Source organism: Symphalangus syndactylus, chromosome 14 (assembly GCF_028878055.3).
Source record: "Symphalangus syndactylus isolate Jambi chromosome 14, NHGRI_mSymSyn1-v2.1_pri, whole genome shotgun sequence".
NCBI lineage: Eukaryota > Metazoa > Chordata > Mammalia > Primates > Hylobatidae > Symphalangus > Symphalangus syndactylus.
The window spans coordinates 66,317,133-66,344,499 of record NC_072436.2 but is presented as its reverse complement, the minus strand read 5'-3'; the positions used below and the strand labels follow the sequence as shown (position 1 = coordinate 66,344,499).

The following is a 27,367-nucleotide window of genomic DNA, read 5'->3' as shown; positions in this document are numbered from 1 at the left end:
TTTCAAAATATATTAGATTTGGTTTTTATTGTAGAGCACACATATCAGGGCAAAGTGCTGCACACACAACTACAAATCATTTTTGGGAAAAAAGCTGTAAAAAAAATAAAACTGCAACTGCTTTAATTATGCAGTCTTGACTTGAGAAATCCACGCTGGCAAAGGAGTTCTGGCCCCTGAGAGGGGCTTCTTGATGGTGGCTGCCCCAGATTTCTGCAGCCTATGAGGTCTCAGACCCGGACCTCTGCACACAAAGCCCCCAAAGTGGTGGTATCGTGGTTGCTGGGAGGGCCTCTGCTCTTGGCAAGCCCGGGTCCTGGCCTGGCTGACAAGAAGACATTCCTAATGAATCTAGATCCACAAAACCTTGCTGCCTTCCAGGATCTGAGTGAATACAAGCTACCAAAGACTTTACCTTTTTTTCTTTATTATTATTTTTTGAAAGCCCCTTCACCAACTCCTATACCCTGAAGCGGAGGAGGCACCAGCCCAGTCTGCAGGCCTGAGCTCTGGCCTTGGATGCATGCTGCCGGCAGACAAGAGGGGGCAGGCGCCTTCCTAGAAGGATGACATGAGGATGAGGCCCAAGCTGGCCAATGGAGAAGGGAAGGGAAAGGAAAAAGCCAGGAGACTAAAGGGGGAAAAAAAACTCCAAACAAAAGAAAACAAAAGCCCTACCATACACCACAACAATTTTCCATACCCCAAATGCTAGACTTGGAAGGACACCAGTCCCTCTAGCTAGAAACAATTTCTAAAACTGACCCAACGTGGCAAGTCTAACTGTTCCAAATAATCACACGCATATGCTCAAAAGGAGCAACCAGCAAAGAAGTGTGCTCTTGATAAGAGAGGTCAGGACCACTGCACTAGCCCCTCAGCAGCCCAAGGAACTGTGGACCGGGCAGGCTAGTGGGTGTGGGTGGAGGACGCCTGGGGGGCTTAACAATAGCTTTGGGATGGCAGGGGCTGGCACTGTTTAAGCCCCTTCCCAGGCAATCTGAACAACTCTGCCGCAGGAGGAAGAAAGGGTGTTTGCATGAGCTTGCAGGGTGTGGATGGCAGGTGAGAAGTGGAGAACGGCAGCCCCCATGTAGAGCCTGTGAGGCTCCAGGAGACCTCAACCAAGTGCAGACATCAGTGGACGAAAGGGGCGAGCAGAAGACTGAACTTTGTTTAGAACACTGCGAAGATTTACACTGAAAGTAAAATAATTTTCTTAACCAAAACATTTTGTTGCTTTTAAATAAACCCAGCCTGATACAGCCCCACTTAAAAGATGGCTGCTCTGCTCCACCACCTCTACTGGCCACTCCAGCATCAGCCTCTGTCCCCTATTGATGCCAACAGCCTTTCCATCCAGGAGGAATACCAAGAATATGAGAACCTAGGTCCTGGCCAATTCTATTCTTCAGCCTTAACAGGCAACAAAACCAAGGAAAAATATATATAGAATCAAAAACAAACAAACAAAAAAAAAAACAAAAAAAAACCCAACAAAAAAAACCCCCCAATAAACAAAAACAAAACCCTCAAAACAAAAGGAGGGGCAACTACGTAACGATGAGCCAGAGTTCCCAGGAGGGCGGCGAGCAGACTCAGTGCCGCCGCATCTTCACCTTTCGGGCAGGGCTGCCTGCTGCCTCGGAGCAGTCCTCTGAGGACTCGTAGGACTTGCGCCAGTAGTTCTCAGAGCTGAAGCTACCCCTCCGCCGGTGTGTGGGCAGCAGCACCGAGCGCCGGTTCTCTTCCTTGTCCATCTCCAGGATCCGTGGCCTGCAAGGAAAGGGAAGTAGGGCGTTATCTGAGAGGCTGGCAGGAGGGGCCTGGCTTTACCGCTGTACCTCGTCTCATCCTTGGGATGGGTCACTTCAGCTCAGTGGTCCTCAATGAAGGGTAGTCCCGGCAGAGGCCCCGGTATCGGAGGTTCTTGCCCACTAAGTGCCAGTGACCACCCCAGTCTTTGGGACATTTCCCAATTACCCTGTGGAGTCTGCCTGGCTTGGAGTCTGGTACCCTGGGACATTGCCAGGGCTGCTGGACAGAGGTCTTCCCTACCACAGCATCAAGACTCTGCATGGTTCTGCCATCTACCTTTACTTCCCAGCTCTACCCACTTTCTCTCTCTTGGGCCTCCCAACACCCCCTTCTCCACTTACCAACCCCATTACCCCCTGAAACCACAAACCTCTTTTGTGTCTCAGGGTTTAGTTCATATAGTATTTCCTGCCTAGAATGCTCTTCCATGTCTTCCTTATCCTTCTGGAATCAACTTAAACATTACTTCCTTGGAAACCTTCCCCAACACTTAAAATACAATTTTTTTTTTTTTTCTGAGACAGAGTCTTGCTCTGTCGCACAGGCTGGAGTGCAGTGGTGCCATCTTGGCTCACTGCCAGCTCCGCCTCCCAGGTTCAGGCCATTCTCCTGCCTCAGCCTCCTGAGGAGCTGGGACTACAGGCGCCCGCCACCACGCCCAGGTAATTTTTTGTATTTTTTGGTAGAGACGGGGTTTCACCGTGTTAGCCAGGACGGTCTCAATCTCCTGACCTCGTGATCTGCCTGCCTTGGCCTCCCAAAGTACTGGGATTACAGGCGTGAGCCACTGTGCCCGGCCAAAACATTTTTTTTCCTTTAAAAAAATTATCTCCGCAAATTCCTTTTATCCAACCTTTTTTGAAATAAGTCCCTGGTTCACTATTATCCAAGTCCCAAGATTCCCTCCTGACATCTAAGTATAATTCCACAAGGGCGTCTGTCTGGGTGAGACTAAACAAGGAAGTCATGGGAAAGCCATGATATTGCCATTTGTTACAGTCTCTGCCTGACCCCTTCTCTCTGGGTGTACAGGCAGTTGGCTAGGGTTAGGTGGGAATGTCACCAATGCCACCAACCCAGAGGAACCAGACATAAGGTTTTGAAAGGGTGAGCAAGCCAAGGCTCCTAAACAGCCTACCCCAGGCTTCTCCACCCTTCTCACCCTGCAGCCAGGCCTTTGCCAGCCTTTGCTGAGGGTCCTAAGCTGAGTACCTGTGGGCAGCATCGGGGTCTGCCTTGCGGTGGGACCGCTTGGGTTTCAGAGCAGGGTCCCTGTTGTTTCCTGACAGGCGATCTGAAGCATAGCTGGGTGGTAACACGGAGCTGCTCAGGGACTTTGTTTCCAACCGGGGTGCATCTAATCTTGTCCTGCAAAGGAAACATGCATGGGGTCACCAAAGGGCCTTCGGTGAAGGTGTGGGCACCATCAGACCAATTCTCCGGCCAGGCCAAGTGGGAGCCAGCTGGACCTGGAAGCCAGCAGTCTCTGCTCTGTACCTCACTCTCCTTGAGGTTCAACTAGAGATTGGTCTAGCTGACTTTCAAAGACCCTCCTCAAGTCCACGTTTAGGAGTAAGGAATGGGAACACTTCTGTTTGGAAACTCCCAATGACAGGCTGAGCTACCCTAGGTGCAAGATCCCAGGGCTCGCTCTCAGCTGAACGAAGCAGCCTCACCTCACTCCACTTGGACCCACAGGTTCTCTGGGGCCATCTATTTCATTTGCCAGAGGACCAATGGCCCCACTGGTGGGTCCCAACACAGGAAGGATCCCTGGTCCAGGCCTGTAGATGGGCTGGAGAGAAAGAGAGCCAGAGCTACCCCATCTTCTCACTGTACAGACAGGGATGCTGAGACTGAGTGGCAGAGCCAGGGTAGGGAACCCAGGCCCACTCCACAACCATGAGCAGTCACCTGGCAGTTTCTGCTCATTTCAGGATGCTGACAAGGTAGAGGCCAGAGAGCTTTTTGAAGGCACAGTCCCCACCAAGCAGCAGGTATAGGTATAGGATTCAAGGAATACACTGCCTAGTAAAGGGAAGGCACACAAATACAGATGAGGAAGAGGGGGATGGAGAAGCTGGGTAGAGGTAACTCAGGGCAGTGATCCAAGTCCTTTATGAAGGTGGCCCTAACTCCCACCTTCTCCTGCACTCTCTCATTGAGTGAGGCCATTAACTTGTTAACCTTTATGAAGCCTCCAGGGAGCTGGCCTGGAAAACCTCAAAGAAGCCCTCAGGCTCCTTGTGTGGTATAGAGAAGGCTTCCAAGTCAGGCAGGTGGGAGCAAAGGGCAGAAGGACTCATGTAATAGACTGGGTGGGAAGTGATAGGACACAGCTAGCAGAGACCCTGAAGGCACCTTTTCCAGGGTCTGCTAGACACAAAGTAGTAACTTAGTTCCGAAGGAGTAGGGGCTGCAGTCAGAACAGGACTCTAAGGATACTAGAGGATGCTGGGGAAAAGTAAGCAGGAGGGAAATCCAAGAACTGCCTTGGGCTAGGCTGCTTGGCATCCTTGGTAACAACTGCATCTGGTCCTCAGTTTCCCCCATTCCCCATGGCTGCCTCCCCACATTCCACTGGTTGGCCTACTGTACACAGATGGGAAGGATCAGAAAGGCAGTAAGTCATGCATCCTGCAAGTCACGGGGGACAGTTTGAAGCCAAAGTGAGACTTCAAGCCTGACAGGCAAGAGTTACTCTGAACATGGGTAGGAAATCTCTCTCCTAAAGGCAGCAGGGGTATCTCCTTCCTCCCAGCTGGGAACCAATGTTCTGATGCCTCAGGCCCAAACTGGTGGGTAGGCAGGTAGGACAGGCATCCGCATCCCTTTGGGTTGGCCTTGTAGAGGGGGATGCCAGAAGGGCCCAGCTGCAGTGAGTGGCTCTCCAGTCTTAGGCTCCACTCTGGACTCCTCCAGACTCATGGATGCAGAACCTAACATCAACATGAGGAAGATCTAGTCTTGGCACTGTCACTCAGAATCCAGGCTAGTCACCATCCTTCCTCGGGTCTCAGTTTCCCCATCTGAGCAAAAGACAGAAATGTGACTGGCTCTAAGGCTTCTTTGCGCTGAGGGTCTAAGGAATCGAAGGCAAGTTGCCTCCTTCAAGGCTGGGATTCTCTGGGTAGAGGTGGTACTGGGCAACTACCAGAGATGAGGATGTGAAATAGAATAGAATCATTCTTTTTTTTTTTTTTTTTTTAAAGAGAGATCGTGTTTTGCTCTGTCACCCAGTCTGGAGGGCAGTGGTATGATCACAACTCACTGCAGCCTTGAACTCCTAGGCTTAAGGGATCCTCCTGCCCAAGCCTCCCAAGAAGCTAGGACTGCGCCACCATGCCCGGCTAATGTTTTTTTTTTTTTTGGAGAGACAGGATACCACCATTTTGCCTAGGCTGGTCTCTAACTCTTCTAAGGGATCCTCCCACCTCAGCCTCCCAAAGTGTTGAGATGACAGGTATGAGCCACCAAGCCCGGCTCCAGATGAGCTTTTTATTTTTATTATTATTATTTTTTGAGACAGGGGCTCATTCTGTCTCCCAGGCCGGAGTGCAGTGGCGGGATCTTGGCTCATTGCAACTTCAATCGATCCTCCCACCTCAACCTCCCAAGCAGCTGAGATTATAGGTACCCGCTGCCACACTCGGCTAATTTTTATATTTTCAGTAGAGACAGCATTTCACCATGTTAGCCAGACTGGTCTCAAACACTGGGGCTCAAATGATCTGCCCATCTCAGCCTCCCAAAGTGTTAGGATTATGGGCGTGAGCCACCACGCCTGGCCCAATTACCTTTTCTTTCTTTTTTTTTTTTTAGACAGAGTTTTACTCTTGTTGTCCAGGGTGGAGTGCAATGGCACGATCTTTTTTTTTGAGACGGAGTCTGGCTCTGTCGCCCAGGCTGGAGTGCAGTGGCGCAATCTTGGCTCACTGCAACCTCCGCCTCCCGCGTTCAAGCGACTTTTCTGCCTCAGCCTCCCGAATAGCTGGGATTACAGGCATGCGCCCCCACGCCTAGCTACTTTTGTATTTTTAGTAGAGACAGGGTTTCTCCATGTTGGTCAGGCTGGTCTTGAACTCCCGACCTCAGGTGATCTGCCCGTCCTGACTTCCCAAAGTGCTGGAATTACAGGCGTGAGCCACCAAGCCTGGCCCAATGACCTTTTCTTTACCAGGCCTTGTGTCACCAAGTTGAGAGGTCCAGGTGGCAGAGATCAGACTAAATACAATGTTAGCAGTTATACTTGACTTAAAGGACTCTAAGGGCCTCATTGAAGAAAGTCCCTCCTCTGGTACCCATAAAGCTAAGACCCTATAGGTGCCAGGGAGCCCATGTTCAGGGAAGGAAGGCCCCTGTGTGCCCCAAAAGCCCCAGTGAAGCCCTAGTGGGGGCACTCTGGAGTTGTTTCTTCGGGTGAATGATGGATGGTAGGAGAAAAGCAGAGCCACCAAGATGAGAGCTCTTGACACATCCCCTAGGACTATTTTAAGTACATCTCATAACAGCTGGAGAAGCTCCTGCCCTCCCCACACTTCCAAAAATTCAGTAAGCTGCAGGATGCCAGGCTAGAGCTTGACTCCAAGCCCAGTGCCCACCAGTAGCTTAACTTCAGAACATGCCCCCGTTAAAAGACAACCAACTCTCATTGTGCAGGCCAGGTCCTCGGGGTTTAGCAGAGACAGTCACAAATCTGGATTCAGGAGGCTCAGTTCTAGCAGTAAGGTCTGGACCCAGGCCTCCTCAGGTGGCAACAGGAATGAAGACCTGCCTTACAGATCAGTCAGTATTCAAAGGTCAGAGCAAAGCACCTCGGGCATGTGAGGTGGGGGTTGACTGTGATACCTAGAGCGGCCACCTACAGTGTCAGGACAAAGCAGGGACAAGGGAGGTCACAACAAAGGATGGCTGTAGCACTAAAGTGTGAACCGAAGGGAAGGGAGGGAGTTGATCCTATCCTAGGTCCTCCAGAGAAGCTGCTGGGGTGAATTATTCTCCCTGCAGGGATTGGAGAGCAAAGCTAAATCCCAGAGCAAATCACTACCTTGAGTCACAAAGCTACTACCTACTACCCTGTGATGGCCTCTAAATCACAGGTGGGGCCAGGCACAGTGGCTCACACCTGTAATCCCAGCACTTTGGGAGGCCAAGGTAGGAGGATTACTTAAAAGCCAGGAGTTTCAGACCAACCTGGGTAACAAAGTAAGACCTCGTCCCTATTTAAATTTTTTTTTTTAAAGACAATCTTGCTCTGTCTCCAGGCTGGAGTGCAGCGGCACAATCTCAGCTCACTGCACCTCCACCTCCCAGGTTCAGGCAATTCTCCTGCCTCAGCCTCACGAGTAGCTGGGACTACAGGTGCACGCCACCATGCCAGGCTAATTTTTGTATTTTTAGTAGGGACAGGGTTTCACTATGTTGGCCACGATGGTCTTGATCTCTTGACCTCGTGATCCACCTGCCTCGGCCTCCCAAAGTGCTGGGATTACAGGCGTGAGCCACCGTGCCCGGCCCTAATTTTTTTTTTTTTTTAATTAAAAAATAAAGTGCAGGTGGGCCCTCCTCAGTGCAAGAGAACACTGTGCATGCAGGTGGCAGCACCACCATTTCTGGGAAGATGGTAAACCAGACCGCACTCAGGCCACAATGACCCTGGAACGAGGGCAGTCCCCAGCCAGCTACCAACTACTCTCCAACTTCTGGCTCCACCTTTACCAGGCATCCTTGTGCTAGAAGCTTGGCTTTCCAACAAAGCGAGGCAAAGACCAGTGTTGTGGGCCTGTCCAAGCACCCTCTTTCCTATTTAGTAACCTGGATCCCTAGAGCTAAGGTCTAAGCTCCAGCACCTTTGAGAATCAGACTCCCACAAAGCTCAGGTCTGTACCTTGCTGGCTCTCCTGCAATAGTACCCACTCCCCTCACGGGACTCTCCCCACCCATCTTCCACCAGCCTCCTGCCAACATCAGGCTTCTCTCTGTTTTTTTTTTTTTTTGAGTTGGAGTCTCTCTCTGTCGCCCAGGCTGGGGTGCTGTGGCGCGATCTCGGCTCACTGCAACCTCCGCCTCCCAGGTTCGTGCCATTCTCCTGCCTCAGCCTCCGAGTAGCTGCAATGACAGGCGCCTGCCACCATGCCCGGCTGATTTTTTTTGTATTTTTAGTAGAGACGGGGTTTCACCGTGTTAGCCAGGATGGTCTCGATCTCCTGACCTCATGATCCGCCCGCCTCAGCCTCCTAAAGTGCTGGGATTACAGGCGTGAACCACCGCGCCCGGCCAATTAATTACTTTCTTTGAAACAAGGTCTCACTATCACCCAGCCTGGAGTGCACTGGTGGGATTACAGCTCACTGCAGCCTTGACCTCCTGGGCTCAAGTGATCATCCTGCCTCAGGCTCGCGAGTAGCTCGGACTACAGGTACATGCCACCACACTTGGTTTTATTTATTTATTTATTTATTTATTTATTTATTATTTCTCCTGCCTCAGGCTCGTGAGTAGCTCGGACTACAGGTACATGCCACCACACCCAGTTTTTTAAATCAATCAATCAATCAGTCAATCCATCCATCCATCCATCCATCCATCCATCCATCCATCCATCCATCAATCTGAGATGGAGTCTCACTCTGTAGCCCAAGCTGGAGTGCAGTGGTGCAATCTTGGCTCACTGCAACCTCTGCCTCCCAGGCTCAAGTGATTCTCGTGCCTCAGCCTCCCAAGTAGCTGGGACCACAGATGCATGCTACCACGCCCGGCTAATTTTTTGTATTTTAGTAGAGATGGGGTTTCACCATGTTGCCCAGGGTGGTCTCAAACTCCCAAGCTCAGGCGATCCACCCACCTTGGCCTCCCAAAGTGCTGGGATTACAAGTGCGGGCCACCACACCCAGCCAGGAAGAGCTTAGAAGACCACCTAGCATTCACAAGTTTAACCACAACTGCCCAATTTACAGGTGCAGATAAGATTGCATTTGGAGAGGAGTGGCAGAGCTAGGACAGAAGCCCAAGTCTGTCACCTCCCCGGTGATCCCATTGTACCCATATTCCTTAGGCAGGCCACAGACACATCACAACAGTCAGGCTGCCAAAAGGGCAGGGTGTATGCACGTGGACACAGACTTACTGAACCAGGGAACAAATGTGAGCTAAATCTAACCACAGGAGACACAAATCATGGAGAAAGCAAGACGAAGCCCTGGTCAGAGAAACCGAGAGCTAGCCACCCCTCACCCCACTGCTGAGGAACGAGGTCCAGAATGAGACCTCCACTTCCTCCCACTGCTCATCCATCCACTCAGCCTTATATTCACATTGCTCTGCTCTCATGGAGGGTCTCCTGACTCCTCAAACTCTGTGGATCTAATGACCAAGTAAGCTATTGAGCTCCGCTTCCTACAATCTCTCACATGCAAATCCCTCACCCCACTGCTCACGTGCTTCCATGGCTCCCCAGCGCCCTTAACATTTCTCTGCACAGCGTGAAGTTTTTTCTGTCTTAGGCCAGTGTATCAAGCCCTCCACTCCTTATCTATTCTGTGTTCCAGAACAGAGTTCCTGGACTCCAAGCCTCCGTAAAGAGCATCTCTTCTGACTGAACCATCTTTGCCCCTGAGCCTCATTCTATGCTGGCTAAGGCCCAAGCATCCTTGACTACCTTCAGGTGGCACTTATCTGGAAAGCCTTCTTTGACCAGTTCCTGTTGAGATGCTAAATGTCTGCCTTTTCCCAAAGGACAAAAGAGAGTAGGAACCCACACAAACCCCATTCCAGGCACTAGCACAGAGCCTAGCATACACCAGCTTAGGTTACCACTTGGCAAAGGGATCTCCAGCTGCATTTCCCAGCTTCAGACCACTCTGAGCTGAGTTCCACTTGACCAAAAGCAAATAAATGGGCTATATATACTGCTTTGTGCCACTTTATCTGGTTAACTGGAGAGTACCATCTCAAGAATACAAGTCTCACAGTGCAATCCTGAGGGCCTCCTAGAAACCAAGGGATTGGGCGCCCTAGTCACCAACTAAAGGCCCCAAAGACCCATAAGCCATCTCTTGAGAATCAAATGTTGACCTAAGGCCTCCTTCCCTCTTTCATTCCTCATCTACAGAAGTCCCCTATATTTCCCTGCCTCCTGGCCTTTGAGCTTACCATTTCTGCCTGGCCAGCAATTTCTAGCTCAGGGGCCAGATCTACCAAGCTCGCCTTTACCCTTCCTCCCGCAAAGCTGGATGTAATTTAAAAAAAAATTTTTTTTTTTTTTTTTTTTTGAGATGGAGTCTCACTCTGTCTCCCAGGCTGGAGTGCAATGGTGCAATCTCGGCTCACTGCAACCTCCGCCTCCCGGGTTCAAGCAGTTGTCCTGCCTCAGCCTCCCGAGCAGCTGGGATCACAGACACCTGCCACTATGCCCAGCTAATTCTTGTATTTTTAGTATTTTCATCATGTTAGTCAGGCTGGTCTTGAACTCCTGACCTCAGGTGATCCAACTGCCTCGCCTTCCTAAAGTGCTGGGATTACAGGTGTGAGCCACCACACCCGGCCTGGGTTTTTGGGGTTTTTTTTGCAGGGCTCCCAGAGAATACCCTGTGCTTTTACACCAGTGTTCACTCTGCTTTGTGTTGGAATGGCATGCAAAGTGCAAACTCATTACATGTGAAACACCAAGGGGGCACTAGATTTCCTGTGGTGCCCACCTCAAGTGCCTTGTACATAGTAGATACTTGATGTTTCCCTCAAGTCAGAAATCCCTGCTCAAAGGTCATTCCAACTAGCAAGATGACCTGAGGCAGCTCACTTCCTATCTGAGCCCCTTTCCAAACAGAGTTCACACCTTCTAGTTTCAGGGTTAATATGTGGATGCTTGGCACAGGGTAGCTAGCAAGGCCTACCAGGAGCAGAAGCACAGAGTGCACTAGTGCAGTAGCACTAGGGAATCATGGAAAAACTGGAAGACTCCCCTCACAGATGAATCATTATACCCCAGAAGTTTGTTAGCCTCTTCGTTATCTAACTAGTAATTCAGAACTTTAACCACACCTCCAGTAAGGTTAGGTCCAGCCTCCCCTTCCAGGGTTACCAATGATTACAGAGAAAAGACTTGCATGTTGGGGCAGCTTGCCCTCGGTCGGCTGGGAGACAGCAACATTCAGGGAAGTTCGGGGGTGCTGAGGCACCTCAAAGAGCTGACTAGCCTGTAGCTGCTGCCTCACCCCACTCTCTGTAGAATGCCCCCTACATACTCATAACATTCTCCCCAATCAGCACAACTCTCTACTTGCACAGCAGAGGCAAGAAAGCCCTTCTATATCTGAGCTCCAGTTTCCTAACTCAAAGCATCAATCCCAATGACACACTGGGGGAAAGGGCGGGACTTGGGGTATTCCACCGTGCAAACCACCAAGAAACCACAAGACCCAGGTTCCAGGTCTCACTCAGCCATTTACTGGCTAAGTTGTGACCCCAAACATTATAACAACAAAGGACAGTCTGAGGAGTCCACTCCGGGGAGACCCTTAAAAGGTCACTTCCAGCCTCCCCGTGAGAAACAAGGGCACATGTGCACGAAGACTTGGCACCACCCATGTCCACAGAAGCTGCATTCTATCCAACCAGAAAGCATTTGGCAGCCGCCCACCCATTTCCTTCCATGAGGCCCTTAGAAAGACCTTTCCAGCTCTGACTGACCTGAGCTGGTGACAGAGCTCCCAGGGTCTCCACCAGCAGCCTGTGCAATCTTTATCTGAACTTATGAGAAGGCAGGACCGGCTCTAACTCCTCTACCATAATCAGGGCCAGGCTCAACGCCCAGATTCTACCCACTGTAACACAACCTCACCAGAAGACATCAAACCAGCCAGGTACCTTCCAAGGCCACATCATACTTATCTCCGGGCAATGCCTGGGCCAAGATGCTCCCCCTTTTAAACTTGTCACAATCCGTCCTTTCCCAAGACAAGCCCATGTAGCTACTCTGGAGCTGCTCCTCACTGGCCTGAATTGTTCTCCACACTAGTTGATGCCTCCTCTGGGCTGCAGCTCATGCTAGGCCCCAGATGAACAGGGATCTCCTTACTCCTGCAGAATGCAGATTTGAAAATTCACAATGGCAAGCGTATGAGCTGTGACAGTCCAAACAGGGGTGTGTGTATGTGTCTGCATGTGTGCTGAAAATGCTTTAGGTGATGCTAAAAAGCTAAAGGGCTTTTTATATGATGATTTCTGCATGTCAAAATGGTCAATCTGAACGATGAAGAATGACTAGGTTATCTGAGGAGTTGGTTATCATGTAGGTTTATTTGGGGAGTTGGGATATGAATCAGAGGATGAACATGTTAGATGAGAAGGTATTCCCAATGGAGGCCACACTGCCACAAGAGTCCAGGCACAAATCCATGAACCATAATAGGAGCTGCAGATACTTTAGAGTTCCCCACAGCTGTGCACTTCTCCAGCTCAGCTACCTGGGGAAGCTGGGACATCCTCCCACTCTTCTCCAGGCCCCTTACACCAAAGCTCTATGCTTCTGCCCTCCAGCCCAGTCTGTGAATGGTTCCTGGGCCCACTCAAGTCAGAAGGTAGAAGTGCCTCAGTCACCCAATAACAGCCATTCCCAAGGTCAGGCCACTGGCAGGGGCCCAGCTGGCTAAAAAGCTTCCCAGGGAGCTGATTAACGGTGCAGACTCCTAGCTGTGCTGAGGAGCATCTGACTCAGCTGGACTGGGTGGCCAGGTATGGGAGTCACCATTCAATAAAAAAGTAGCAGCTAGAAGACTGACAGTCCAGCTATGGCCACTACCACCTGCACATCCAGCTAAGATTTCCCCAAAATAAGCTATTATGGGAAGATGAGAGGAACACTTGGGAAGTTACTGCTCTGGTTCTATATAACATTAGAAGTTCCTCTCCAGGTTCCTGGCCTGGGCAGGCCACCCATCCCTGGCTGCAGTTGGAGGTACCAGGTACAGCCTGAGAAGAAATGACTGTGGAGGAGAGACTGGAAGAGTGCTACACTCTGGACTCCATTGTTTCTGAATTCTTGCCTGTGCTGGTAATCACAGAAAAATAAAGTAGAAGGCAGATAAAAACCCTTCCTTTCCTCTGACAAATTCTGGGAATAGTCTTAGGCTAGAAAAGAGAGGCTGCCAACACCACCAAGTTGACCCAAGTTTCTGGAGCTCCCACGTGTTCACTGCTCTGCCTGTACCATAGGACTGTCCCACAGGTATGGATCATACCCATCTACTATAGTTAAAACAGACTAAAAGTTTTGACTTGACAAAGTGGCAAAGCCATACCAAAGAGACTTCACCACTACATTATTCTGGAGTTATGGGCCCAAAGGACCAGGATGCCAAAGTTATTGTTTACTGACTAAAGTTGATGAGCCAGAAAAAATTCCCAATGACCAAAACTGGAACAATTTGAGCATAAAATAAATTCCCAGGAGTCCATACTTATATAAAAATTATACTTATATAAATAAATGATTGAATAAATGAGGGAGAGTAGACCAATCTCCCCTGCAGAAGAATTCTAAATAATTCACCTGCACGCCCCCCCCCCTCAAGGAGATGGTGCTAACTCCCACACTCTTTAACTGTGGGCATGCATGGTGACTTCCTTCCTAAGGGTACAGTATGGACAAGGAAAAACAGTAATTTTACAGTGGAAAACCTGACAGTGCATCGGCCAGGTGATCAATATCAATATTGTTAAGTTACACTGACAGTATATATTCTTGGTATGCAGTAAAAATGGCATACACTTTACCATAAAAACATCAGTCAAATTCTAATTGAGATATTTTCTATACAATACCTAACCAGTCAATATCATCAATAAGGCAGGCCAGGTGCGGTGGCTCACACCTGTAATCCCAGCACTTTGGGAGGCCCAAGGCAGGTGAACCACTTGAGGTTGGAAGTTAGAGACCAGCTTGGCCAACATGGGGGAAACCTCGTCTGTACGAAAAAATAAAAAAAGTTAGCTGGGTGTTGTGGCACACGCCTATAGTCTCAGCTACTCAGGAGGCTGAGACACGACATCACTTGAACCTGGGAGGCAGAGGTTGCAGTGAGCCAAGATGGTGCCACTGCATTCCAGCCTAGGCCACAGTGAGACCCTGTATCAAAAAAAAAAAAAAAAGGAATAAGACAAAGTCTGAGAAACTGTTACAGCCAAGAGGAGTCTAAGATGATATGTCGACTAAATGTAATGTAGGATGATCTTGGGACAGAAAAAGGACATTAGGAAAAACCTAAGGAAATCTAAATAAAGTATGGACTTTAGTCATACCAATAAAAAATTAGCAAATAGGGGAAATGGGATGCAGAGTACATGAGAACTCTGTACTATCACAATTGTCTATAAATCTAAAACTATTCTAAAAAATAAAGTTTAATAAAAGAAGGAAGGAAGAAGAAGAAAGACAGCAAGTTATACGGGTCAAGCCTAAGTTTACGTGCTTGTTTTGCTCTGCTCACTGACTTCTATGACTCTGGGCAATCACCTATCTTCTCTGGGACTCTATTCGAAAGGTAGGCTTGAACCAGGTATGGTGGCACATGCCTCTATTCCCAGCTATTGGGGAGGCTGAAGCAGGAAGAGAGCTTGAGTCCAGGACTTTGAGGATGCAGTGAGCTATGATGGCACCACTGCATTCCAGACTGAGCAAGATGCGTGGGCAGTGGGGCAGGCTTGTCTTGATCCAATGTCTGTGAGGCTATGGCTTCTTCCACTCACCCCGTGTAAGAAATAAATACTGATGAAGCCAGGTTTGTTGATGTTAATTAGCACATCCCTGATTCCCTCCTCAGAGAAGAGCCACAAGCCATGATTCTGCTGAATACTACATCCTAACCTCCCATCCTTGTCTCCTCTCTTCACTCCCTCTATTCCTCCCAGCAGTGAAAACCTAGGCATTTTTAAAGCAGGCTGCTAAAGGCACAGTCTAAAAATCATCACCAAGAGTACGTGTGACAAATAAGAACCAAGGAGGTGAGGAATACAGGCTAAGGGGTGGGGTGAGGTTTGGAAGAACATTGCCCAAATCTTGTCTCAAGATTATACCCACAAATACTGGGAGTATATGCTTTTGCTCAGTCCTAAACTCCCTAAATAGAGAACTTGATTTTCTGATAAAATGACAAAACAACCTTATCCTCACAGGATTCAAATAAAAAGAGAACTTAACAGTTCTGCTCTCCACTCTGCCATGCCACTGATACATAGGAGCTGGGTTCTAAGTGGACCCAGAGCTACATCTCCAGACAGGCCTGCAGGTGAGGCAGAAGGTCAGACATCAGGGCACTTACTTCCTGAGGATGATGACTGCTCGGCGCTCCTTGATGTCCTGAGGCCGTATGCAGTGAGTGATTTCATCAGCAGCATATCCACTGAAAAGAAACACAGAACATGTGACCATGAAGAGTAGACAGACAACCAAAGTTCCTGGGGGATATAACAGGACAGGAACGTGGCCTAGGTCTTATGGCTGCTCTCTACCCATTACTTGAGAGTTTCAAGGATCTACATGGAAGGGAATATCATATTAAGCTCCAGGATGCTTTTGCCAAGAGACTATAATACTCAAGGAAAAACCTGGTATGACACAAAGGAGACCCCTTGGCCACTTAAGGCAGAGGACCGAAGCAAGACTATCCCTGAACAGGCCAGGAACCCTTTTTTAAAAGGGCACTCCAGAGAGTACGCTGCAGCTCCTCCTCATTCTCCGTCCATTTAGCAGGTAGAGAAAGCCAAGGCAGCCACTGATAGCACTGAGTCACCAGGGAGAGCTAGGACTGCCTCATTCCAAAATAGAATGTCTACATGAAGTCTCCATTTTGGGGGATCCAAAATTTTGAAGACAGTTGTGTTTGAATATTTTAAGAATTTCCGACTGGGCGTGATGGCTCATGCCTGTAACCCTAGCACTTTGGGAGGCCGAGGTGGGCGAATCACTTGAAGTCAGGAGTTCGAGACCAGCCTGGCCAACATGGCGAAACCCCGTCTCTACTAAAAATACAAAAATTAGCCAGGCATGGTGGCAGGCGCCTGTAATCCCAGCTACTCGGGAGGCTGAGGCAGGAGAATCACTTGAACCCAAGAGGCAGAGGTTGCAGTGAGCCAAGATCACGCCCACTGCACCTGGGCAACAGAGCAAGACTCCGTCCCCACCACCCACCCCCCTAGCCCCCCCAAAAAAGGATCATACTCAGATATGTTTATTTTCAACAAGTTACATGACTTTTAAAACCACTCAGAGACCAACTAATGTGGGTAGATGACTGTCCTCTTCTCAGCTAGCGTCATTCCAATTTGAAACTCTGGAAGCAAGCTCTGAGCTTCCTATATCCCTCACATGCTATCACTGGAAGCACGGCAGCCACAAGACACTTCCACTCCAAGTTACTCTACTGAGCTGCAGCAGTTCTACACACCCAGAAACTCAGCCACAGGCCTAGTAGGACAAGTATGGCTTAGTTTCCCTACCTGGCCCTGCACCACAAACCCTTCTCTCATGGCTGCTGATCAGCTCCCTTCTCAAAGGCTAGTTGTACAGACACAAACTTAACTATTAAAAACACTGCAGGCCTGGGAAGGACCCCTCAAGATGGCCAGGCTGGCCAAACCTCGGCTCTAATAACTGGATGAAAGAGCCAACAAGAGATAAAATGCCAGACTGCTTCAGGCTCAGCCTTAAGGAGGCACCTCTGATTTGAGCTCATGCTGGGGACAGAACAAACCTTTATTTTATTTAATTTTTTTTTTTTTTTTTTTTTTTTTGAGACAGAGTCTCGCTCTGTCACCCAGGCTGGAGTGCAGTGGCACAATCTCGGCTCACTGCAACCTCTGCCTACCGAGTTCAAGCGATTCTCCTGCCTCAGCCTCCCGAGTAGCTGGAACTACAGGTGCGCCCCACCACGCCTGTCTAATATTTGTTATTTTCAGTAGAGATGGGGTTTCACTATGTTGGTCAGGCTGGTCTTGAACTCCTGACCTCGTGATCCGCCAGCCTCGGCCTCCCAAAGTGCTGGGATCACAGGTGTGAGCCACCGCGCCCGGCCCAAACCTTTATTTTATAGATTCCACCTTCTCCCTCAAGCTGCTCCCAGACAAGAATTTTTCAAAATTTTCTCCATGAACACCAGTCCCATAAGAGACAGTAGACAGGATGGGCACAATGGCTCACGCCTGTAATCCCAGCACTTTGGGAGGCCGAGGTGGGCATGTTGCCTGAGGTTAGGAGTTTGTGACCAGTCTGGCCAACGTGGTGAAATCCCGTCTCTACAAAAATACAAAAATAAGCCAGGCATGATGGCAGGTGCCTGTAATTCCAGCTACCATGGAGGCTGACGCAGGAGAATCGCTAAACCTGGGAGGTGGAGGTTGCCATGAGCCGAGATAGTGCCACTGCACTCCCGCCTGGGTGACAGAGTGAGACTCCGTCTCAAAAAAAGAAAAAGAGAGACAGTGGACAAATGTTCACAGTGAAATCAATTTGTAAAATACTGATTAGAGTTTCAAAAAGCATTAATATATTTAAAGCACATGAGAATTACTACAGCAAAAGAACCCACTGACTTTGTTTGAGCACTGACCAAAGAACCTTCTCTCAAATAATACCTATTAATACCCATCAGCCCACAATGAGAAGTATCACACAAGAATCAGGGAGTTGAAGAGACCTGGGTTCAAATGTGACCTTTGTTAAATCACATGCTGAACCTAAAAACCTGTACAGTTTCTTCATCTGTAATAAGGAGAACAGTAGGTTCTTGGGTATTCATTTTGTTATGGTTTATGATTTAGCTATTCTTTTGCTGCTACTAAGATTACAAGATTTTACAAAGGGGGACAGGGCCTCCTCCCTTCCAGTCAGAACAACAGCATCATATGACTACATGGCTGACACTCCTGGAAAGGGGTGGTGAGAAGCCTACCTGCAGGGGTATTGCGAGAATTAAGTCAGATAATGCAGGGTGCCTGACACCCTACAATCTTTACTAAGCACTCTGACAAAAGTCAGAGGGCCCTGGACTATCCTGGGGCAAGCCAGAGTCCTGGATTCAGCGTCTGCCAAAGAGACATGGTCTCGGCTCCCCCTGCAGGGATCTGCCAGTAGTGGGGGCCTCCTGGGCCCCATTTCCAGAGCGAGGAACTCTAGTGCTCATCCCATGCTTTTATCATTCCACACTGGGGGAATGGGGGTCTAGACTTCAAGACTGTCCCACAGTAGGACACACAGGACTTTCCCAAAGAGCTGTCAAAGGTCTCAAAGGCACTTTTTTTTTTTTTTTTTTTTAAGACAGAGTCTCACTCTGTTGCCCAGGCTGGAGTGCAGTGGCACGATCTTGGCTCGCTGTAACCTCCACCTCCCAGGTTCAAGCGATTCTCCTGCCTCAGACCCCCAAGTAACCGGGACTACAGGCGTGCACACCACACCCAGCTAATTTCTGTATGTTTAGTGAAGACTGTTTCCCCATGTTGGCCAGGCTGGTCTCGATCTCCTGACCACACACCTCGGCCTCCCAAAGTGCTGGGATTACAAGCGTGAGCCACTATGCTCGGCCCCAGAGGCACATTCCTAAGTCCTGAATCTGCAGTGCTGGCTATAGGCAACCTTCCCTGCCACTGACAAGTGTTATCAATCTGTTTGACTTGGCTACATGCATAGCCAAGGGCCCTGACTTCCCATCTCCAACAAGGAACCACTTTTCTTAATGCAGCTCTGGAGCAAATCCAGACGTTTGTCAAAGCTTGACTGCCCGCATGCTCCCTGACCCCATCCCTCAAAGGGCTCTAGAACAAACAATAAGCCATGTCAGGTTCCTGCCACGGAGCCCAGGCCTTGGAAGAACTAGTGTGGAGGTAGGGCTGCACAGGACCACAAAAATGACTTTGGCATTGACCCAACCTGGAAGGCTCATTAATACTGGTCTTCTAGAACTTCCTAGGAGCTATGACACAGCCCACTGACCCCTTCCTCAGAATATCCGGCTGCTCTGGCAACATGAGCTCAAAGTCCTGATTAAGGGAAGCTCTCCTGGCCAATCTCACAAAGTGTCGAGCAGAGACCACAGGGCATTATTTACTATTAAGGAACCTACTTGCTACAAGATAAATTGTCTGAAAGTCTCAGTCGGCCAGCTTGCAACTTAGTATGCCCTTGGGTCCAGCCCTACTGCTGGCATGAAAAGTTCCAAGACCTCCTGCTTTTTTGTTTTCACAGAGAAAGAAGAGGAGGAAATAACCTTATGCTGTCTGGCTTGCCTGCTCCCTGCCTGGGCTGAGCCCCCAGCCCCAGCCCCAGCCCCAGCAGCACTGACCAGTATGTTGCAAATGTCACCCACTAGTCCTATACCTCAGTGACTCTCGAAGGAGCTGACATGTCTATCTCCTCTTCTGGCGGCCTTTCCCTGACTCCTCAGGCTGGGTTCCCCCCACACTGCTCAACCACACCCTCTCATGCCTCTTTGCTATTCCATCTGGCCTTGTGGAAGTTGTGTCTTCAAGACAAAGCTCTTCAAAGGCCTTACTCATTTCTGCACAGTGGACACTAAATGAAATGTGTGTTGAGCTGAACTATTTTACCACTTAGAACCTGTTTCTGCCTCTGAAAAACAAAGATCACAGCAAGCCCCTCCTCAGAAGATTAGGTGCAAATTAAACGAGGTGTCTGAAAATTTTTTTTTTTTTTTTTTGTGACAGAGTCTCACTCCGTTGCCTAGGCTGGAATGCAGTGGCACAATCTCGGCTCACTGCAACCTTTACCTCCTGGGTTCAAGCAATTCTCTGCCTCAGCCTCCCGAGTAGCTGGGATTACAGGCACCCGCCACCATGCCCGGCTAATTTTTGTATTTTTAGTAGAGACGGGGTTTCATCATCTTGGCCATTCTTGTCTTGAATTCCTGACCTCACGTGATCCACCCGCCTTGGCCTCCCAAAGTGCTGGGATTACAGGCATGAGCCACCGCACCCGGCCCTGAAAAACTCTTTAAAGGGACTATGCAGGACTGTACATCTCTCCTCTAGGGGACAGTCTTGGAAACTGAGTTGTTATGACACATTTCCAAGATGGCCACCATTTTCCATCTACTCCATGCCCTGCCTAGGCCAGGATGAACCAGAGATGGAGGGACTGGCCAAGATCCCAGCCTGGTGACTGTCTCTCTCCGGCTATGGCTGCCTGCCTTACTGACAGACCCACAGGACCAAGAAGGTCAGGCTTTTGGGGGCAGCAGACCAGCCACCTGGACCCAGGGGCAGGATTGTGAGCTCAGGCTCAATTATTTACCAGACCCAAACCTCCAAGACGACATATAGCCTAACTTTATAAGAAATCCTGGGGCTTTCTGAATCCAGAGTGAAGGTCAACCTGCCAAGTCCCAATTCTGTACACACCAAGATAGACAGTACTAAACACAGAAGGTAGCCCATCTCCTGAGACACTTTTAGCTAAATTTCAAGCATTCAGTAGATGACAAAGATTCAACTTTCTATAACAACTCTATAGCATCATTAGACTGGTTTTGCAGATGAGGAAAACTGAGGCCTCAAAAAGATTAATTTGCCCGAAGTCAAAGAGTTAAAATGGTGGTGCTGTAACTCCAATCAAGTCTGCCGTCAAACTTTCTGGATTTTGTTGTGGAGGCAGTATGAAGAAAAGCCCATCTGTGTTTCCTGATAACAAGCCTGTCCAGGGGGCCTTGCTGGCCTCACCAAAGGGCACATGTACACCCACTAGGTCCATGAAAGAGATTTGCAAAGATGAACCTATATCCCCCAGAGAGCTAGCACTGTATCAGTGAAGGCTATCCACCAACTGGCCAGCCAGCTCTGAATTTTCTTTTTCTTTTTTGAGACGGAGTCTCGCTCTGTCGCCCAAGCTGCCAGGCTGGAGTTTAGTGGCATGATCTTGGCTCACTGCAAGCTCCGCCTCCCGGGTTCATGCCATTCTGCCGCCTCAGCATCCCAAGTAGCGGGCACTACAGGCGCTCGCCACCACACCCAGCTAATTTTGTTTTTGTATTTTTAGTAGAGACAGGGTTTCACTGTGCTGGCCAGGATGGTCTCGATGTCCTGACCTCGTGATCTGCCCGCCTTGGCCTCCCAAAGTGCTGGGATTACAGGTGTGAGCCACCGTGCCCGCCTTGAAATTTTTTTTTTTGAGATGGAGTCTCACTCTACTGCACAGGCTGGAGTGCAAGGGCTCGATCTCGGCTCACTGCAACCTCCACATCCCAGGTTCAAGTGATTCTCCTGCCTCAGCCTCCTGAGTAGCTGGGATTAGAGGTGCCCATTACCACGCCCGGCTAATTTTTGCATTTTTAGTAGAGATGGGGTTTTACCATGTTGGCCAGGTTGGTCTCAAACTCCTGACCTCATGATCCGTCCACCTTGGCCTCCCAAAGTGCTTGGATTACAGGCGTGAGCCACTGAGCCTGGCCAGCTCTGAAATTTTTATGGCCTATTTATTCTCTGCTTGCTCTGAGCTTCTTGATTAACACCATGGTTCCCTGTTAGCTTCCTTTCTTTTACTGCCCTCTGCCTTGTCAGGCTTTGGCAGCAGCAAGGGCAGCCAACCTCCCTGGCCCAGAGCTCCTCCTGACTGTGCACAGCCCTGACTTCATCCTGTGGTTCCTCCCCCTCCAGTGAAATCAGAAGAGTCCACACAAGAGATGTGGCCCAGGACCTATCTGCCCTACTTTCCCAACTATTTTAAGCCAGAAAGCTAAATTTTGCTTTCAACCAGCTGAACAAGATCAGACTATCCCAGAACTGACAGGGGTGCCCACTCCACCCAACACCAACTGTTAACTGGAAGAGTCACAGGCTGGGCTCACCAGTGCATGACCAGTGCCTGGGTGATACACAGTCATTTCCAGACGGCTGGCCTAGGCCTGGGTCTCTGGGCATGTGGCCACCACACCATGGACCATGTAGCAGTGATTAAAGATAGCAGCAAGTAAGCAATTAGCCTTGAAGTAATTATTCTAATTAGTCCAATCGGAGTCTGTTTTAATCTGCCCCATGCAGCCAACAGGGAATAGGAGAATGAATGACAGATAAAGTGATATGAAGATAAAAAATATTTCCCTAAAGAACAGCCTTAAGAGGGGATCCACCCAAGCCTAACATGGGAAGGTTACAAAAAACAACTGACAACTAGGTTTGGAAAGGAGTTTGAAGCACTTCCAGAAGATTCTGTGAGGCCTTGCTCTAAATGCCCAGGTTTAGACACTGCTCAGTCAATGTTTGTGACGCACCAACATCCATGCTGATCACTATTAAATATAAAATTGTATTCTTGCCATGCGGTCTTGGAGGAGTACAGACACCATTGCCACCATCACCAACTGAAGTCTGACTAAGATGCCTACTACTAGAATCCCTCCCCATCTGCACCGCACCACTGTTTTCACCAGCCCCTCCCTTCCAATCTGCAGCTTTAACTGCTCATCACCTCTGGGCTAGGATCTGTACCAGGACAAGAGAAAGCACCACTTCTTACCAGTTTATATGCAGGATTTGATGAGGGGCACTACTAATAGGCAGGTGTTCACCCACCTGCATACCAGGTAAGCTAAGTTAGCAGGTGCAAGAAGATTTAATTAGTGAAATGGTCCAGACCCTACAGCAGTGACTCTCAACTAAGGATTCTGTACTTCCCCTGCCTCGGCATTTGCCAGTGTCTGGACACTTCCTGGTTGTCATAAAAAACACTATTGGCACCTAGAAGACAGAAGCCAGGAATGCTGCTAAACAGTCTACAATGCACGAACAGCCCCAACAATGAAGCATTATCGAGCCCTGAATAACAATGGCACTGTTGAGAAGCCCTGATCTAGAGTTCACCAGAGCATCCGCAACCACAGTCTCTACTAATGAACTCCACCTGCCTCCCATCAACATCTACCTCCTCTTACCTATGGCTACTCCTGCTACTGCAGCCAAAGACACTGCTGTTGTGTCTTTCTACACCTTTCTCTGCTTGGCTCATTCCTAGTCACTTTTCACATTCCAGTTCATTTCCTCCCCTAAACTTCCAACACTCTAAAGTGGAAAAGACGTCCCCCTTCAGTGTGCTTCTGAAGTTACCTTCTTGGGCTATAACTTACCCTCCTGTCTGAGGCCTCCATGGGGCTTGAACTACATGAAGGGAAACTGTCATGTTTCGGGCTCCACCAAATCCCTAGTTCCTTCCCCAGTGAGAGAGCACGGGATCACTGAGTGGTTATATATGAAAGCAAGCACCCATTTAAGTACCTACCCCATGCCAGGCCCTATCTTAGACAACAAATCACCACATTTAATTCTAATAGGCTTCGGAAGTTGGCATCATCCCCACTTACAGATGGGAAAGCCAGCTCAGAGAACGCCTACAAGATCCCAAAGCAAATGAGAGAAAAGCTGGATTCAAAGCCTGGGGCAGCACTTTTCAGGACATGGCTGAGCCTCCCACACTAACTCCACAGCCAAGTCTGAATCCAGAAAGGGTTGACAGGGACTGGGAAAGCTTTAGGACTTTACTATTCTGAGGAAAAGATGAAGAGAATTTTCCTGATGATGCAATCCTGTTGCTGATCACTAACAGACCTGCGTACTAAGAACTCGAAACTTCTGTTCTTAAATACAGGGTGGACATGTGTTAAGGAGAGGAGTAGTTCCAAAACCAAAAAAATGCCTTGTGATCCCCTCATTAAGCACCAGACCACTACTAGACCTCCTGACAACCACCCTGAGGGCCAATGACTACGCAGAAAATTAATAGCCCACTAAGAGACCAAATGGTCCTTATGTGAGGTAATTTTAGTACTGAGAACCCGTCAATGGGGTCAGACCCCAACCTGCCTTACACAGCGAGCACCCTGGGAGAGTGTGTCCTGGAAATCCCATCTTAAAGCATTTTGCCAAGACATCCATCTAGGAGCGCCATGGACATCTGAGAAGCTCAGAAGCCCATGATAAGAAGGCACCTGACAGGTAGGCTGTCCTCTAAGTTTCAGATGCCTAAGGAGCCAAAGTATCGCTTCTGCTACTACTGACTTCCCAGACTTTCCCATCAGGAGGTCCTGGACATCACAAGGCTCTGCTGCCATCCCCAACATGGAAGCAGCCTCAGCTGTTCGACTCAAATGAAACAGATGACCTGCTCTCATAATATGAAGAGGGCTCGAGGGACCCTGCTTCTCCTCATGACTTTGGCCCTACTGACTCACTTCAGAACCTGGGCTGCTCACGACAAAAGCCCAGTGTGTCCTCATCTTGTATTTGGTGGTGGTCAACCATGCTGCTCTGAGAACAGCTGCGGTCTAGACCTAAGAGGTTTTGGGGATTACTGAATTACATTACTAGGTTTACCTTCCTCAGGACTGGAAGGAGGCAGCTTCCAAATAAATTTTCACTTCACGTAAACAGCAAAGGTGTTCCCACTGGCAATCTCCTCTGGGGGCCAGGGCACTGAGCTAATTCTCAGCAGGATCTGGGAACCGAATATAGGCCAAAAGCCTAAGTTCTGCTGCTCACGCAACTCTAAGGCCGGTGAAGAGACCAGCTGTATTCTGTTGTATTCAGTCCTGACTACAGGTAACACGTTCTTACAAAGAACTGATGGGCTCTTCCGCAGCCAGGAGGGAATAATTTTAAGAGTGTGCTGCTCTGTATTCCTGGCCCAACCACTAATCTGTTCAACTCCAGGGAAGTCACTCCCCCTCCTGGGAATGGAGAATGTGCTTCAATTAAATAATCTCTGGGGCCTTTGCCTGTGACTACTTTCTCTGTTAAGGAATCCAAAAATGGCAGAACAAGAAAGACTTTTAAGATAAATTCAAAAAACATTTTTAAAGCATAGATTTGTAAATGGAAGGCCAGAACGGAAAACTGAAAAATCACAAAGGGACTTATGCTAAGAAATGGGTGGTGGGGAAAAAAAAAAAATCAAAGGGAACAGCCTTCTGAAAAGATGGCTTTCGATGAATTCTCAGTCAAGTCAGTGATCCCGTCAAACCTGCCTTCGGGGACAGGATTTCCACATCGGTTCCCTATTTTCTTGTTATAGGTATCTTAAACACAGAACCCTTCTCTCGCTCCCTACAACCTACAAACAGAAGAACTGGTCAGAACTGTAAAAAACGCGGACTCCTACGGGCTGCTGCTTTCTGGGGCAGGGTGGGTAGCTAAGGCAGCAGGCGCAGGGCCGCCCCCTCCACCCGGGTGGGTTACCTGAGCACAGTCACGCTTCCCCTGCGCACCGGCAGGGAAAGCACTGGTTCCGACACCCGAATAGGCTTGAACTGGAACTTGCAGCCGAAGCACAGCGCAGAGTCGCTAAAGAAGGACACGGACACGATGGGGCGCTCGAAGATGTGGATGGGGTCCACGTGAGACACGATGCAGCCGCCGGGCTGGTAGTCGTTGATGACGGCGCTGTTAACGAAGCCCTCGGGGATGACGCGGTGCTCCACCAGCTTTTGGATCACCAGCTGGTGCACCCACTCGGGGATCTCGTCCACGTCGCCCGGCGGGTAGAGGCGCTCCTGGCCGGGCCCGCGCTTCTGCAGCTGGGCGCCGTAAGTGTAGCCTTCGCCGAAGAAGTACTTGTTGCGCAGTGGGGCCCGGTCCACCGTATGCTCGTTGTACAGGCCCTTCTCAGCGCGGGACACCACCTCGTCAATGCGGGCCTCGATCTTGGCGCACTCGTCCTGGCTGAAGAGGCGCATCTGGCGGATGCCGCTCTTCACCTTGCGCGCCTCCTCCTCCTTCTGCAGCTGCTGCTCCTCATAGTCGCTGCGCTCGGGGTCCGAGTCCTCCTGATACTTGCGCTTGGCCCCGGACACAGGGTAAGGTTCGGCGGCAGCGGCGGCTGCGGCTGCGGCGGCTACCGCGGCTGCGGCAGCAGCGGCGGCCTCCCGGCTGCCCGCCTTATAGTTGTCCCGGGACGTCATGGACTTGAGCTTCTCACGCAGGTCCGTGTAGCCGCTGGCGGCCGCCATGGCCCCCGCGACGCTGCTCTAGGGTCCTCCGGGGCGGGCGGGGCAGCCGGGCATGGCTCTAAGGGGACGCGCCCCGAGGCCCCCGGAGGGAGGGGTGTCCTTAGCGCCGAACCCCCATGCGTGAGTGGGGGACCCGGCGGGGGGCGTCGAGGGTCCGGGCGTGGTGTAGGGCCTCAGGAGCGGCGGGTCATGCAATGGTGGCGACAACGGGGCTTCTTCCTCCTCCACCTTCTCCACGTCCCGCGGGGCAGGGGCGCCGGCAGCGCCTCATGCCGCGGAGGGCTGCTGCGGAGACGCGGCTCGACTCGCGACCAGACCCTTGGACGCCCGGCCCGGCCCGCACTTTAAAGCTCTCCTCACGACGTCACGGGCCGCCAGCCCAACGTCCGCCAGCAAGCCGCTCCTTAGCGGGCTCCTCACCGCGCACGCGCAGTGCTGCCGGCCACCGCGGCTCCGCGCGCTACGGGCATGCGCGTGCGTGCAGGCCGGGTCGGCAGAGGCGCCGGCGCAAGCGCAGACAGGGACCGCTCGCCGTCCGCCGCCCCTCCCCCACTCTCTGAGGGGCTTCAAGGGAACGCTCTCAAATAGCAACCTGTCTTCACGCCGCGCCGCCTCCAGGACCGAAGGGCTCCCTCTACAGGGGTGCGCTCATATTGTCAACAGTGTCGCCATGCCGCGTCACGGCATCGTCCGAATACCCGCAGACGCCTCAACCCCAGCGCGCAATCACCAGGGAACCGCCACAACCTAGGCCGCTCCGTTACCTCCCCCTTTGGCGCTTCCACTTCTTTAATTGGGCCGTGGGCCACGCGCCGTCAGGCCCTGACTGGAGTTTCCGGAAGTCGGTTGGTAATCATGCGTGTCAATCAGGCAGTCTCCTTGGCTACTGCGTCCGTCACTTAATTAGCGGCTGGGCGAGCAGCGAGGACCCCTAAAGGAGAAATGGGTGGCTAAATAAGTGCCTGAATGGAGACTCCCCCTGAGGAAAGCCCTTAGGATGCCTAAGGAAACTTCTGAAACCGGCGAAAACTTCTCAAAGTGCGGGACCGGCAGCACCCGGCCCCAGCTCTGAACCCAGATAGGAACGTCCGGCTGCGTTGTCGGGGTACAAACCAGCCTGCCGCGGCTGCCGCCGCCGCCGCCCAGAGCGGACGTTTCACGAGTCACGTCCCGGTGACGGCGAGCGCGGGGGCGCGCTGCGGTTGGCGTCGAGCCTCCTTGGTGCTGGAGATGGGCGTGGAGGCACCTCCTACGGGGACGGTGGAAGAAAACTCCAGGAAACGAACGGGCGCAAGGCTAAGGCTAAGCTATAGATAATGCCTACAGTCAATTCAAAAAAGTTTTGAAGCAGTCAGCAAAGGCGTTGCCGGGCGCGGGGCCTCACGCCTGTAATCCCAGCACTTTGCGAGGCCAAGGCGGGCGGATCACTTGAGCCCAGGAGTTTGAGACCAGCCTGGCCAACATGGCAACCCCATCTCTACAATAAAATTTTAAAAAATGAACTGGGCGTGGTGGCGCGCGCCTATGGTCCTAGCTACTCAGAAGGCTGAGGT

At 50.5% G+C, this 27,367-nt stretch overlaps 1 protein-coding gene across 1 annotated transcript; it reads right to left on the bottom strand.

The window, feature by feature from the left end:
- ALKBH5 (alkB homolog 5, RNA demethylase) lies at nucleotides 1-27,367 on the bottom strand. Its single transcript, XM_055241615.2, has 4 exons — nucleotides 25,045-27,367; nucleotides 15,135-15,215; nucleotides 3,031-3,186; nucleotides 1-1,776 (listed from the first exon to the last, which is right to left on the bottom strand). The coding sequence occupies exons 1-4, from the start codon at nucleotides 25,812-25,814 to the stop codon at nucleotides 1,599-1,601; spliced, it is 1,185 nt and encodes a 394-aa protein (XP_055097590.1). The 5' UTR covers nucleotides 25,815-27,367; the 3' UTR covers nucleotides 1-1,598.